The sequence below is a fragment of the Periplaneta americana genome, chromosome 4, assembly GCF_040183065.1.
Source record: "Periplaneta americana isolate PAMFEO1 chromosome 4, P.americana_PAMFEO1_priV1, whole genome shotgun sequence".
In the NCBI taxonomy this organism is placed as follows: domain Eukaryota; kingdom Metazoa; phylum Arthropoda; class Insecta; order Blattodea; family Blattidae; genus Periplaneta; species Periplaneta americana.
In genome coordinates, this window is record NC_091120.1 from 25,250,103 (window position 1) to 25,265,569 (window position 15,467).

At 36.1% G+C, this 15,467-nt stretch overlaps 2 protein-coding genes across 3 annotated transcripts in view; one reads left to right on the forward strand and one right to left on the reverse strand.

The window, feature by feature from the left end:
- LOC138697621 (modular serine protease-like) overlaps window positions 1-7,081 on the reverse strand; it is a 48,542-nt gene extending 41,461 nt beyond the window's left edge. The window contains exon 1 of the mRNA XM_069823023.1: window positions 6,830-7,081. Coding sequence (XP_069679124.1) covers window positions 6,830-6,881 — 52 coding nt within the window. The 5' untranslated portion in view covers window positions 6,882-7,081. The remainder of the gene's footprint in view (window positions 1-6,829) is intronic.
- The window catches only part of LOC138697622 (glutamate receptor ionotropic, kainate glr-3-like), a 68,417-nt gene extending 56,100 nt beyond the window's left edge, over window positions 1-12,317 (forward strand). For both annotated transcript variants that reach the window (XM_069823024.1, XM_069823025.1), the window contains one exon: window positions 12,252-12,317. The gene's annotated coding sequence lies outside the window, so the exon portion shown is untranslated. The remainder of the gene's footprint in view (window positions 1-12,251) is intronic.
- Window positions 12,318-15,467: the final 3,150 nt, after the last annotated feature.

Below are 15,467 nucleotides of genomic sequence, written 5' to 3' on the forward strand. Positions count from 1 at the left end.
AAATTTCCTGCTAGCCACTTTGTCCCTCACAAACCCACGGAATTTGCCAGGGGTCTCTTTGGTTGAGACGCCGCGAGTTGCTGGACAGAACTGTATCTGCGTCTTCGTTGAAGACATTTTGACTTCGTTTTATACTCACAAGGAAGAACATGAAACAAATACGAATAGACTACCAGCATTCCTCCACGGAATGATCTCCAGTAGGCTAACGGTATAAAGGTCGCGCATTGCATCTCGGGATCGTGTTCTTTTTTTACACGGAATCAGTTTCAGGCAATGGAAGTGGGGATCAGTGTCTGAATCTTTGTACAAAATTTTGTAGTAGGTAGCAGAATTTACTCTGTGGCTACTGACATTCCTGTATATCACCTTAGTCTTCTTACATTTTGAAAAGACAGTGGTTGTTTTGCTAATGACCAGTGGCGTAGCGTCAATGTAAGCTAAAAAGCTCAGCTTCCCCAGTTAATAATAATTTCATAATAAACCTGCAGTTTATGAACAAAATTATTTATTAATTTTAATAGAATTTATATTTATGCGTTTAATATTGTGATGCAGCAGTAAACAAGAAGCCTGCACACACCAGCTTCCAAGCAGACTGGTTTCTTTCACTCATTCTTCTGTGTAACCCACCCCGCAGATTTTCCATCCCTTTCTAACTAACCTACCCTGCTCGCAAGGCACGGAAGAAGCTAGCTTTTACATTGAAAGTTTCCGAGTTATCCCTTTCGTGAGTTGTGTTCAGTTGAAGGTTAGTGTGCGTTGTGGCTGATATAATAAATAATGAGTGAAATAACAGTTCCTGACACCAATTTACTTGAATTTTTAGGACAATACTATTATCAAGACTGACTTACGAACAAAAGTGCGATTTAAAAGACAAATGACCGTGTCTATTTGTTAGAGATATGTGTAAACCATGAAATCATATTTTACCATTTGAGGTCATGCCTTATTGGTGTTACTTACGAGGTTCCAACCAATCTTCGGACTGCTGACTTGACATCGACTACTATTTATTTTAAGACTATATTTTTGTAATACGTTTTCTCATATGTACATGAAAGACAACTTGAGTTAGCTTCCCCTGCTCAAAATTTCATGCTACGCCACTGCTAATGACTCTAACTGGACACTGCATGGCTCTGTAATGTATATGATGTCATTATTCAAAAATACAAGCCAAACATTTTTAATCGAGTGTTGAATCGGATTATGACTCTTGTTAATGCCTTGGGATGTCTTTGTCATATTATGATTTCATCGAAACTTAATTAAATTAATAGGTATTAAATTGCTCTAACAGATTTCATTATTACTTATTTACAAATGGCTTTGAGAGAACCCGGAGGTTCATTGCTGTCTTCACATAAGCCCGCTATCCTGAGCAAGATTAATCCAGTCCCTACCATCATATCCCACCTCCCTCAAATCTATTTTAATATTATCCTCCCATCTACATCTTGGCTCCCCAAAGGTCTTTTCTCCTCAGGACTTCCAACTAACTCTCTATATGCATTCCTAGACTCACCCATAAGTTTTTATTATTATTATTATTATTATTATTATTATTATTATTATTATTATTATTATTATTATTATTATTAAACATAGCCACATGCAATACCTTGTCACGGGCGACTCTTGTGACATTTAAAATGAAGTGATAACTGTCTTCTATGATCTTATGCATTTGTTTCATAAATAAAATAAGACACTATAAGCAGTAACATGAGCTGCAGCCAGGAAGTCAATAAGAGGATAGCAATGGCCAAGGAAGCTTTTAATTTAAAAAAAGGAGCATCTTCTGCGGACTTCTAGAAAAAGAACTAAGGAAGAGACTAGTGAAGTGCTTTGTATGGAGTGTGGGGCAGAAGCATGGACATTACGACGAAGTAAAGAGAAGCGAATAGAAGCATTTGAAATGTGGATATGGAGAAGAATGGGACGTGTGAAGTGGACAGACAGAATAAGAAATGAAGCTGTGTTGGAAAGAGTGGGTGAAGAAAGAATGATGCTGAAACTGATCAGGAAGAGGACAAGGAATTGGTTGGGTCACTGGCTGAGAAGAAAGTGCACTGGAAGTAATGGTGAACGGGAGAAGAGTTCGGGGTAGAAGAAGATATCAGATGATAAGATATATGGATCATATGAGGAAACGAAGAGTAAGGCAGAAAATACGAAAGATTGGAGAAAGCTGGGTTTGCAGTGAAAGATCTGCTCTTGGGCAGAACACTGAATGAATGAATGAATCTGTAAGCATCGAGAATGTATGAGATTATGACTAAAACAGCAAAATATAAAAATCTTCATAACAGCTATCATTTCTTGTATATTTTTATTTTCTTATAACTTATAACAAATAAATCAACGCATAGTTCTCCCAAGTAACGAGCCACATCGGAAGCAGGTCGCTGCTGTAGGTTTGTTGTCACCATTTTGTAGTTACAGACGTGGACAAATTATTATTAGACTAAAACTTTTTCTTGAAAACATAATATAATTCGTCATATCAACTTTCAGTATAATTCACAGAGTCTCTATTGTTGTAAATATGATTGTTTACATTTTCTGGCATATTTTTTCAATGGTTAAGTATATTTTTTCTGGCTATGTTGGTACTACTGGTGTTTTAATTATATACTGCAGAAGATATTCTTCCATGGCCTGCAGGAAGACCGGACATGAACGAAATTGAAAATCTGTAATCCATACTGAAGAAGGAAGTGAACAAAAAGAGGCTTATAAAAAACATGGACTCATTTAAGCACTGTCTGATATCTGGCTAAATGACTTTGATATTCAAAGAAAGCGTCAAACTTTGATTTCCAGCATCCCTGACAAAATCAACGTGTTAATAAAGAATAAGGGAATGTTCACAAAATATTAGTAACCTTCAGACTCAATTTTCTATTCATTATATCTGTGCAAAATACATTTTTGTTCATTATTTCTACCGATAAATACAGCTTCGTTGCACATATAATTAATTTAGTTCAATAATTTGTCCACGTCTGTAAATAAAATTACAGACATACCACCTTTCATGCATAATGCGCGCGCAACCCGCAATTAGTTCACAACTTAGCTCTCCTGCATTGACATAGAACATTCCAAAATACATAAAACTATATCATGAATGTAAATAATTGTTTTGATAGTAGTCAAAGTTTGTTCGAAGAAAGTTGTCTCTCTTAAGGTACAGTCACACATCGCTACTTTTGCAGCGCAACTTTTGTACTGCAGCTGCAAAAGTTGCGTGTCGTGTTCACACGTAAGCCGAAGTAGCGTGCTGCACACTACTTTTCGTGCTGCGCAACCCGAGTGCTGCAAAAGTTGCAACTGGAGGTTGCGAGTCTGTTCACACACAAGGCGCTACTTTTCCAGCCGCAGTCATGCTGCAGGTTTCCATCTCCGTGTTGACTTCTCAATAAACATTTTGTGGTTATGTTCGCATTATTAAGAAACTCATGCGAAAGCTTCCTTATCTATTATTTGCTTTTCTGACGTATCTAGTATTCAGAAATTGGCATTATTTTTACTATAAAGCTTTTAAAAACGCCTATATACTTAAATGATAACCAACAGTATATTCACGTAATCAATGTTAGCAACCCTCCTGTTTGGAACTACGCTACGGAAAATTTAAAAATTAAATTATATCTATCGTCAGCAATTCTGTGGTTTTCGGGTAAAGGGGTATAAGTCATTTTTTTTTATCCAGGTGGAATTTTGTTCCCCAGATGAACACACAAGTTAAATTATACAAGTGAGTATGCAAAAATCAAAGAATACTAGCAGTTGATGTGTTTTATTTGTGTAGAAAATTATTTGCAATAAGGGTTCCAAGTTTAATTTTCATATATCTCCGAACTCATTTTTATAACTTATCTCCCTTTACCCAAACACCACAGAATTATGCTCAGACTGTGTTGTGTATTTAATAACTGTTACAAATAATTTATTTTCATCACATTTAACATTAAAATATATCCAAACAATAAACGTATCATTGGCACATTTGGGCGGTAACACCGGTTGCAACCGCAGCAAAAGTTTCAACAAAACCGATATCAAAAATGCTGCGGCTGCAACCCTGAGAACCCTGTTCACACGTCGCTACTTTTAAGTTGCGCGCAGCATGGAAAATTAGCGGGCAGCAGGTTCGGCAGCCGCTACTTTTCAGGTTGCACCGTTGTTCACACGTCGCAGTACGAGAGTTGCGCAGTTTTTTGTACTGCAGCGCTGCAAAAGTAGCGACGTGTGACTGTACCTTTAAAAACCACAAACAAAGAAACAGAATGCCAAGAACTATTTTCGTTATTTTAAATTAATGATTCATGACTCTAAATAAATGCGCAAATTTCACTCTGTATACTGGCGTCTCGCCCTTCGTGGCCAGAGATTTTGATTTATCACGTGTAGCCTATTGATCATAACTTTCCAAACTACGTTTGATTAAACATATTTTATTAATTTTGTTTGCAATGTTTTCCTGATTTTAAAACGCGGGGTAAATAGGCCGACGAATATCTCGCAGAATTGGAGATTGGAGGCTCGAAGCACAGTTTTCTTACTTGTGTCACTTTTGATTGAAACCCTTTAAGCATAAGTTCTATTACGCAATGAATGTCACTTTTACTGATTGTTACATCTGCAAAAGCTACCAAAGTGAAATCTGGGCCAGTTATTGATCACCTTAGCTCAAAAAATAGTTTAACAATATACAGCTGACGATCTCTCACCTAAGAAACGGAGTTCGATCCCAACAGATTCTATGAGATTTGTGACGAATGAGGCGTCTATGAAACTGGTTTTTCCTTAATATTGTATCACAGTCTAGTATATACAGTCACGAAGCTTGAGTTGTGAGGGTGTTAGGAACAATAGACTGTGCCGGTACTATTTCGCATTGTCTGTAATGAGGCGATATTAGCGATGCTAGCTAGTGGTTAGCAACTAACTATGGATGCATATATACTACGTATTGAGCTTCGTGATTGTATATACTAGACTGTGATTGTATTATGTGCTTCCCCTTCTCCAGTGCTACATAATCACCACATCACGTCTCTAAATAGCCTCTGGTTTAAAATAGACATTAAATAAGGATGATAAATTCATCATTCATAAGCGTAATAAAAGGAAAGTTAAAATAACAAGAGTTGTTTCCTTTTTGTTAAAATTATCTCTATTTTTGAGTTTCTAATGGTTACATTTCGGTTAAGTCTTCGATCTGTTTTGTAAATTCGATTTAAAATTTAAAAACATAGTAGACTTATTATTATTAAGACTATTAATTGGTACTCAAATTGCATTTCTATCGTCAAATTTTGCATTTATAAAAAATCATATTTTATTCACATTTAAACAACTTCATAGTGAGGTCTATTCCGCAGACCCAACAACTTATATACATAGTTTCGAACCCATGTATTTTCGTCTGACATTCCATAAGTATTCCTGCGGAATTAATGATGATGATGATGATGATGATGACGACGAAGAAGACAGCTACTACCGGTACTACCGAAATCCCAGAGCTAAGGCACTTCTTTGTTTAGAAATGCACCACTGAATATAATAATTGCTGTTATAAAACAATTATCGTAGCTACAATAATAATATTATGGCCATTAAAATATAAGAAATAACTTCAATTATTAAACTGTGATGAATTATTTAATAATGGTAATAAAATCAATAATGATAATAACGGCTTCTTGCGAGGTTGTGAAAGAAATCACCAAATTTAGCATTAACATTATTAGGTACTACAGAATCATCTTTAAATTAAGATATTATTAAGACTATTAATTGGTACTCAAATTGTATTACTATCGTCAAATTTTGTATTTATAAAAAGTCATATTTTATTCACATTTAAACAGTTTCATAGTGAAGTTTATTCTTCAAACTTCTATAACTTACATAGATTCGAACCCATGTATTTTCGTCTGACATTCCATAAGTATTCCTGCGGAATTGATGACAGCTACTACCAGTATTTCCGAAATCCCATAACCAAGGCACTTCTTTGTTTAGAAATTCACCACTGAATATAATAAATTGCTGTGATAAAACCATTATTGTGGCTACAATAATAATATTATGGCCATAAAAATATAAGAAATAACTTAAATTATTAAACTGTGATGAATTAATAATGGTAATAAAATCAATAATTATAATAACGGTTTTTTTGCGAGGTTGTGAAAGAAACCACCAAATTTAGCATTAACATCATTAGGTACTACAGAATCATCTTTAAATTATATATTATTAAGACTATTAATTGGTACTCAAATTGCATTGCTATCGTCAAATTTTGCATTTATAAAAAGTCATATTTTATTCACATTTAAACAGTTTCGTCTGACATTCCATAAGTATTCTTGCGAAATTGATGATGATGATGATGATGATGATGATAACGACGAAGAAGAAGACAGCTACTACCGGTACCTACTACCGAAATCTCAGAGCCAAGGTACTTCTTTGTTTAGAAATGCACCACTGAATATAATAATTGCTGTTATAAAACAAATATCGTAGCTACAATAATAATATTATGGCCATAAAAATATAAGAAATAACTTCAATTATTAAACTGTGATGAATTATTTAATAATGATAATAACGTTTTTTGCGAGGTTGTGAGAGAAACCGCCGAATTTAGCACTAGGACCGGTTTATGTAAGAATATGAAAAATGTAGCCTCTATAGCTAGAAAATAAGTTTCCACTAATATTATTATTTGTTTTTAACAAGAGCACAGAAAGTAAATGCGACGACACACAAGTTGTATAAGCAATCTTCTGTTCCTCACCTAGGCAAAACGTCGTGAAAACGATGCACACGTAGCTCCACACTCGGTCCATATCACAACACTGACCTGACTTGCGGTCACAATCTCTGGCATCGGAAACAGCCTCCGGCGTGGCGAGCAGCTCTGGTTTGGCAAGGTTATGTTGAGGAAAGTGTTGCGGATGCGCCGTCGCTGGACTTCCCGCTCGAGAAGTGATGACATCACGTGTGACGTCCTTGGCTCCGCATAAAAGAGCTAAAATCCTTAGGCGAATTCTTAAAAATTAAATTACGCAAGAGCTTCATGAAGATACCGGTGAAAGGGTCGTCCCAGGGTTTACTGAGTCTGGCAAGGGAATTTAGAGCGGTGGGGATATAATAATTAAACACCATGATTCATCTTTCATTTACAAGAACATTAGGCATTAATCACTACGCTTAATTTTTTAATTGGTTCTTTTACGACGCTTTATCCATTGCTATGGTTATCTAGCGTCTGAGCCGCTTGAGAAACTTCTTGCCCCAGCAACTAAAACTTACCCTAGTACAAACCCTAGTAATGCCGCACTTCGATTATTGTGACGTTTTGTTAAATGACCTAAGTTCTGAACTGTCAGTCAAGTTACAGCGAGCTCAGAATATGTGCGTCAGATACGTGTGCAACATCCGACGATATGACCACATATCACCGTCCTTCGCAAGTCTTTCGTAGCTCCGACTTAAAGAACGCAGAACTTTACACTCTTCGTCTTTACTCTTTCGAATTCTGCACACCTTAACACCAAATTACCTTTCGTCTCGTTTCTCTTATCTATACTTAACCACGACGTAAATACCAGATCACTTATCTGTGGCACGCTAAGTATACCTCTTCATAGAACATCTTGTTATTCATCATCTTTTACAGTATCCACCTCGCGTCAATGGAATTCCTTGTCACAAAGTATTAGAGGCTGCAAGACAATAAACACCTTTAAGAACAGCTTAAAAGATAACTTTATTAGCATTTCACTCCAATCACACTGATTTAAACTATCACTGACTACATTGTTACTTCTTTCTTTAGACATCATCCTGATTGTGCTGTACTTTCAAAATTGTCTCATAATAATCTCTTTCTATTATCTAATATTATTTGAAATATATTAACAACATTCTATGTATTTTAGCTTAATTCTGCTACACAGTTTATTTCAGTATTTAATTAATAGTTCATAGTATTTTGTTGTTTAATTCGTAAATAACTCTTGTATACATGTAACTCTAATCTAAATCAAATTGTTGAATTCTTTGTAAGTTCATGCATATGTATATACTCTTTTTGCTGGTTGAGTGGAAGAGAAGGCCTTACGGCCTTAACTCTACCAGCTAAAATAAATCATTATTATTATTATTATTATTATTATTATTATTATTATTATTATTATTATTATATGGTGATAATGCAGCGCCGAAAATTACCCAGCATTTGCTCTCAGTGGGTTGAAGAAAAATCCTCCCAAAAAAACCTTAATCGAGTAAGTTGTCCCCACCAGGATTTGAACCCGTGCCCGCTCGTTCCACGGCCAGACATGCTAACCGTTTCTCCAGAGTTGTGGATTACTATGCTTATATAGTTTTAGGTAACTTATGCAATTGAGGGGCTGGGTGCAAGAAAGGCATTTTAGAGGATGTGCCCTTTTTGAGTAAAAAGCTTTATTATGTTCTCTGATCTGTTATGCATATGATCACCAAGTTATAGTTCAATACTGTGATCATAGAGGTCAGGAGTACCCAAAATGTAAAGACGTACATAGGTAACTTTATTACGGTTTGAATTTTCAACATCAATTTTCTCAAAACTTGCATTTGAGAGAAGTGCCTCTCTTGCACCCAACCCCTCAATTAATGTGTTGCAGATAATAAATGAAGAGTCCACTACAAGAATGAGGGATGTCACTTTCTTGTCGAAAATGAACCAAGACCGTCAATGCATAGTTTAAGACATATAGAATGTACATAGAGAGTTATATGGCATTAACACTGATAGTCATTGTTCAGTAATGATCGGAAAATCACAGTTAAGCTTTGAGCGCTAAGCATTCCAAACTTTCAATTGCTTCTCCCTCAAAATTATTCCAATGACATCCATCATTCTTGCAGTGGACTCTTCAAATATAATTATTGACGTTTTAACGCATAGGTGCTTTGTGTGGAGTGTAGCATTGTATGGGGCAAAAACATGGGCATTACGACGAAGTGAAGAGAAGCGACTAGAAGCATTTGAAATGTGGATATGGAGAAGGCTGGAGCGTGTGAAATGGACAGACAGAATAAGAAATGAAGCTCTGTTGGAAAGAGTGGGTGAAGGAATGATGCTGAAACTGATCAAGAAGAGGAAAAGGAATTGGCTGGGTCACTGGCTGAGAAGAAACTGCCTTCTGAAGGATGCACTGGAAGGAATGGTGAACGGGGGAAGAGTTCGGGGCAGAAGACGATATCAGATTATAGACGATGTTAAGATATGTGGAGAGTAAGAGGAAGGCAGAAAATAGGCAAGATTGGAGAATGCTGGGTTGCAATGAAAGACCTGCCCTGGGCAGAACACGTATGTATGCATGTATGTATCTATGTATGTATATATTAGAGATGAACAAAACTAACTGCCGCTCTGCTCGCTGTGTTCGTTGCATTTGTCTTTCGAATCTCGGCTCGTCATTCTCGTGCGCTTCGAGTCTCGCTCATCATTCTCGAAATAGCATTTGGTCGGCGTGGAAAGATTTCGTAACTTTGAATAACATACATCATTGAAATAAATAACATTATAAATGTTTAAATGAGACAAAAAGACAAAACAGAACAGTATCTTAGTTATCAAAATGTTCTGGTTCTATTATATGATATTACCTATGGTTATATAAATAGAAAAAAAATTCTCAAATAAATTTGCATTTCTAAGAAACATAAAACATAGCGTTAATATTTTTTACTTGAGATTGCACACTTGATCTCAAACACATGAAAAAAAATCCTAGCCTTTTAATAAGGGCCTAGTAATTAAATAAAGACTAGGGAACGGATTATTATACATTGAAAAGTAGAGATGATGTTTCAAATAGGCTACTTGATTGTTTATGGATATATAACAGTTGCCAAAGTAGATAAAAGTTCAGTCAGCTATAAACAACTGTGGGGATTCAAGGCTGCTTGACGTTCGGGACTTCGGGAGTGATCAATCTTGATGTCTCGAAACATTCACAAGCAGTCTTTACGTCAACGTCGCGACGTACTGTATACAACATTGTCGTGCAGGTTATCGGGTTCGCGGGCGCTGTTAGTCTTGCTTTCTCGATCGTTGTTCATCTCTAATATGTAGGCCTATGTATTCTTAAGTGATACGAAGTGTTAAAAGTGTGTAATCAAGATGTGTAAAATATTTATATATTCGTACAGGGCTTTCATTTCAAAATGTCCCAGTCTAAATAACTATATAAATTTAAATTGAATTTAATTAAAAAAAACACGTCAATCTAAATATTGAAGAGGAAGTTTAAAGACAGTCTTAACTGCATATTAAGTTTCACCCCCTCAACTTCACTTAGGGCCGTATTCATAGACATTCTTAGCGCGGGCTTCCAGTGGATGATCAGCGAACTAACGTTTTTTGTACGTATTCATAAACCAGTGTTAGCGATATGACATGATATGACTCCTGTACAAGTAACCAGTCGATAGCCGAGGCTAGTTTAGCACGCTCTTAGCGCGGGCTAGCGAAATGTCTATGAATAGCACCCTTAGAAATTTTAAATGGCACCCCTATCTAGTGATAATGAATTTTAAAAGAGCATTCAATTGTTTACACATCTCATTCATTTGTTTTCGCATCTTTTGTTTTCTATAGCCTTCTTGTGTTTTAACTGCTTAAGGAATTTAGCACAGATTTTACAATTAGTTTTTCATATTAAATAAGACGAAGTTTGTAATGTTCTGGTAGTCTCTCTCATGTTCGAACATTGCAGGACAGGAGGACACAACACTGGTCTTTTTTAATTATTTACTAATGTTTCCACATCTATTTTGCCTTCAACACACTACAATAATGCAAAATCACATCAGTATGTCCTACTAACGGACGTCAAGTTACGTTCGCGTGTTTTACTTCAGTGCGAATAGGAAAATGCTGCAACGTGCGTTACAAGCCATGTCTCGTTCCATATAGTGTCTACTGTAGTTAAGCTATAACGGACGTTGCGACGTATGTTATAACCAGGGGTGTATTTCAGGCCTGGCAGTGCCAGGGCACTTTTGTGATTTCCATATGCTGCTAATATAATTGCTGGAAAATTATGTTTTTTATTTAACGACGCTCGCAACTGCCGAAGTTATATCAGCGTCGCCGGTGCTGCCGAAATTTTGTCCTGCAGGAGTAGATTTACTGGCATAAGCATGTCGCATTTAAGCACACTTAAATGTCATCGACCCAGGTCGGGATCGAACTCGCAACCTCGGCACAGAAGGCCAGCAGTCTATCGACTGCGCCACCCAGATCAACTAATTGCTGGACATTTATTATTAACCTTATTAGGTACTTCAAACAGGATCATCTTTAAATTATATATTAAGACTTTTAATTGGTACTCAAATTGCATTACTATCGTCAAATTTTGCATCAGTCAATCACTCAATCAATCAATCAATCTTCTTAATGTATCTAGCTGTTTGCTGACAACATAAAGTCCACTATAGTCCACTGTAATCTATTCAGTTGTTGTTTTTCACGAGAAATGAGGGGTATTTTGATCGGTGTTCATTATAGATGCCTGTTGCTAGTAGCCAGAGGTGGGGTGTAGTCAATATATACTGCAGGGCTGTGTCTTCTGCAACTGGTACTGATGATTTTAATTTACTTCTTTTGTGGTTTATGGATGGACAGTATAGAAGAATGTGTTCCAGATCTTCATCGTGATTATTATACCACAGACAAGTAGGATTATCAGAAGGTGAAATCGGTGTAGGTACAATTGAGTGACAATGTGACCTGTTCTGGCTCTTGTTAAAAATGTTTGAACATGTCTGGGCAAGTTTTTGTACATTTCCAGGTCATTTGGCTTCTTTTGTACAGACTGTAAAATTTTTCCTTTGTCAGAAGAGAGCCAATTGTTGATCCATAGGTTTGTACTCCTCAGACCCAACAACATCTATGTGTAGATTCGAACCCATATATTTTCGTCTGACATTCCATAAGTAGTTCCTGCTGAAATGTTTGGTGGTAATAATGATGATAATGAAGCCGACGGCGATGATGACAATGACAACTACTACCGGTACTACAGAAATCACAGAGCCAGGCCACTTTTTTGTTTAGAAGTACACTTACTGGTTTTAACGTCTGTAAAATCAATTCTCGTGTGTCCCATGTCTAAGGCCCAACTTACATGGACCACAACTTTGCGATTATTTTGCAGTTATGTGTGGTTATGCTGTGGGCGGTCAGGAATCAGTATGGAAATAGATGATAGTAACTCACACGGACCACAAACTGAAGTCATTGTCGACGTCTGTCGTTGTGTGTGGTCGGTATCACCCACAGAACCACAGAATTGTCGCTGTCGGTGGTCGAGCGCAACTCACACGTGCAACACACTGACCACACACCAACCACTCGCTGCCGACACCGCATCCTACCTACTTAACACTTTTCCATATTGTTGCCTTTGTGTTTGTATTCATTTTCAATACTAGAATAAATGTTTGATTTTCTTCCTGCCAAGATATTTTTATAAATAAAATTGAATACGAGTGGTAAGCACAATAAGCCTCAGGCTACAGTGTAAGCCTTTGGGTCCCTCCTCCTTACAAGAGAGAAAAAAAAATCTGTGGAAAAAGGACACATAATTTTCTTGTAGATATCGTATTTGAATGTGAGACAGAAGTTGAGAATTTCATTTCCAATAAAAATACAAAAAATATAATATAAAAATCTACACTTTTAATGACCAAATGCAAATATATACATACAGAATGAAACTCTAAAATATTTTTTCTCAAAACACCATTTTGGACTATGTGTCCTTTTCCCATAGACTACGTCAAATATTTTACTTACCAGTGGTCTGCAAAGAAAATAAAAGAAGTTGAACGAATTATACTTTCTGTTAAGCCAAAAAACAAAACAAACTTTTAGACAAGGATTGGCATTGTTTTGAAAGAAAACAAACTTAAAATATAATGATAGAGGTCTCAAACATAATTATATATATGCAGGGTACGAATTAAGATTTATGATGAGGGGGGAGGGGTTAGAATCCCAGATAGAGAATACCATGCATAAAATAATAATAATAATAATAATAATAATAATAATAATAATTATTATTATTATTATTATTAATAATATAATTATTATTATTATTATTATTATTATTATTATTGCTGTTGACGTTATTGTGATGAAATGTAAACATTGGCAGTAACAATAATAAAGTAATGAATAAACTCACCTCTGTAATACAACTGGATCACATTTTTAAAAATAGTTGAGTTGATTGAGTTAATTATATCCATGAGCAAGCTTAACATAAGATGTGTAATTCCAAATTATTGATTGTTTTCAGGTTGTCGGTGATGATAATACCTCAATTATTTTCTTTGCTTACTTTATACTTTTATTCCTGGCAGGGATGTTAATATGAATTTATGAGAGGGGGATAACTTTCCAACAGGGGGGAAATACCCCCATCCCCTCCGTTAATTTGCAACCTGTATATAATAAAAATGGCCAAATGGACTGGGCGAGTTTTGGGATCATACGCTTCAATTTGAAAAGTGCTGTATTTTTTTGGTTCAAAGTCCAGCGAGTGCTTAATAGCTCTCTTAACGACATTTATTGTGCACACAATGTTACAATTGGTACGTTTCGTGTTTGATTCTCTGTCGATTTTTGTATTATTTTCTTACCTTCGCGTAAATTGTCAATTAATGTTTTAACGTCAGCCATCTTAACGTCAATTGCTAGCTTCCATCAGCTGGCAGCATGGTAGTCCATATTGGCAACATGGCACTGTAGTTCCAAGCTCGGCCGCTTAACAGTCATGTCCCATCTTTCAAAAAAACAAGTATAGTTCCCTTCATACTCTGCTAATATACCTTCAGTTGTTTTCCAGCTATTTCTTCAGTCTTATCAACATAAATTTGCTTGATGTTACGAAAGTTTCAAGCTAGTGTGCACTGGAACTTTTTACGTTAGATTTTATCATCTTAGGTTAGGTTACCTTTAGTTAGACTATGTTTGGTTATATTATAGATTTATTAATTTGTCATACAGAAATAATATCTGTAATATTGACAATTAATATTTGAGGAGAAAATTCGCTCCGGCGCCGGGGATCGAACCCGGGTCCTTGGTTCTACGTACCAAGCGCTCTGACCACTGAGCTACGCCGAATTCAATCCACAGCACCGGTTCGAACCTTCCTCCTTTTAATGTTTTCCCTTTATGGCCTGACTCCAAGTTAGGCATATATGTTGACGTACCGGTATATGTCCAATGTCAACTGCCATTATACTAGGAGCACACTCAGTTGAGTGACTTATTTGGATTTGGTCGAGATTCCGCAGTTAAGTGCACAGTAATCTGTACAGACATATGCACTGCTAGCTATGAGAATATTATAGATTTATTAATTTGTCATACAGAAATAATATCTGTAATATTGACAATTAATATTTGAGGAGAAAAATTCGCTCTGGCGCCGGAGATCGAACCCGTACCAAGCGCTCTGACCACTGAGCTACGCCGAACTCGTAGAACCAAGGACCCGGGTTCGATCCCCGGCGCCGGAGCGAATTTTTCTCCTCAAATATTAATTATGTTTGGTTAGCTTAGGATATTTCTGTACTATAGCGTTACCACGACAAGGTAAGGTGTATTTATATCCTTAGCTTCTAGTCGAGTCATACGTATCATAATAAAAAAAATGAGTGATGACATCAATTTCACATCAAAAATAAGAGTCGGATGTTGCTGTGAAAGTGGAGGTCAGAAGAGAGGTACGGAAATGTGTGGCAGTTAGGTTAGTTTAGGCTTTTGGTACGCTTTGCATATACTCAAAATTGTCTAAGAATGTGCCCTTTCTTGCTAATTCACCTTCCTTTGGTAACGCTATTGTAAAGATTAACCAAAAGTTTACATTAGTTTAGGTTACCTTAGCTTAGAAGATGTCAAGGTCTCTATCCTGGTGGTCTACGAGAAGATTTGGGTGACAGAAGTTGAGTTCAGGGATTTTCAAGCATTGGGAAAGGCTGATGATTTTTTTGTTTAATGACACTGTCTATGACAAGCTAGACCTATTGTAATGGTGGATATATAAACGAAATCACATTATAAAGACGGTGTATTTATTTCATTATTACTTGTTTCGTTTTACTATTTTTAGTTCTTATTCCATTAATACAAATTACGGTATGTGTATTTCACACATCATAATCGTGTTTTTTATTCCTACATTTCTAGAAATCACCACATATTCACCTCCATTACGACGCACCTCTCATTCCAAACGTAATTTACTACAATTTCGAAGAATTCTGTTTTTAAAACATATATCAAATCCCTAAATACTCAACTCCATCTCCACAAAAAATCCCTTACACATTCACTTCCAAAATCATCAGACTGTGCG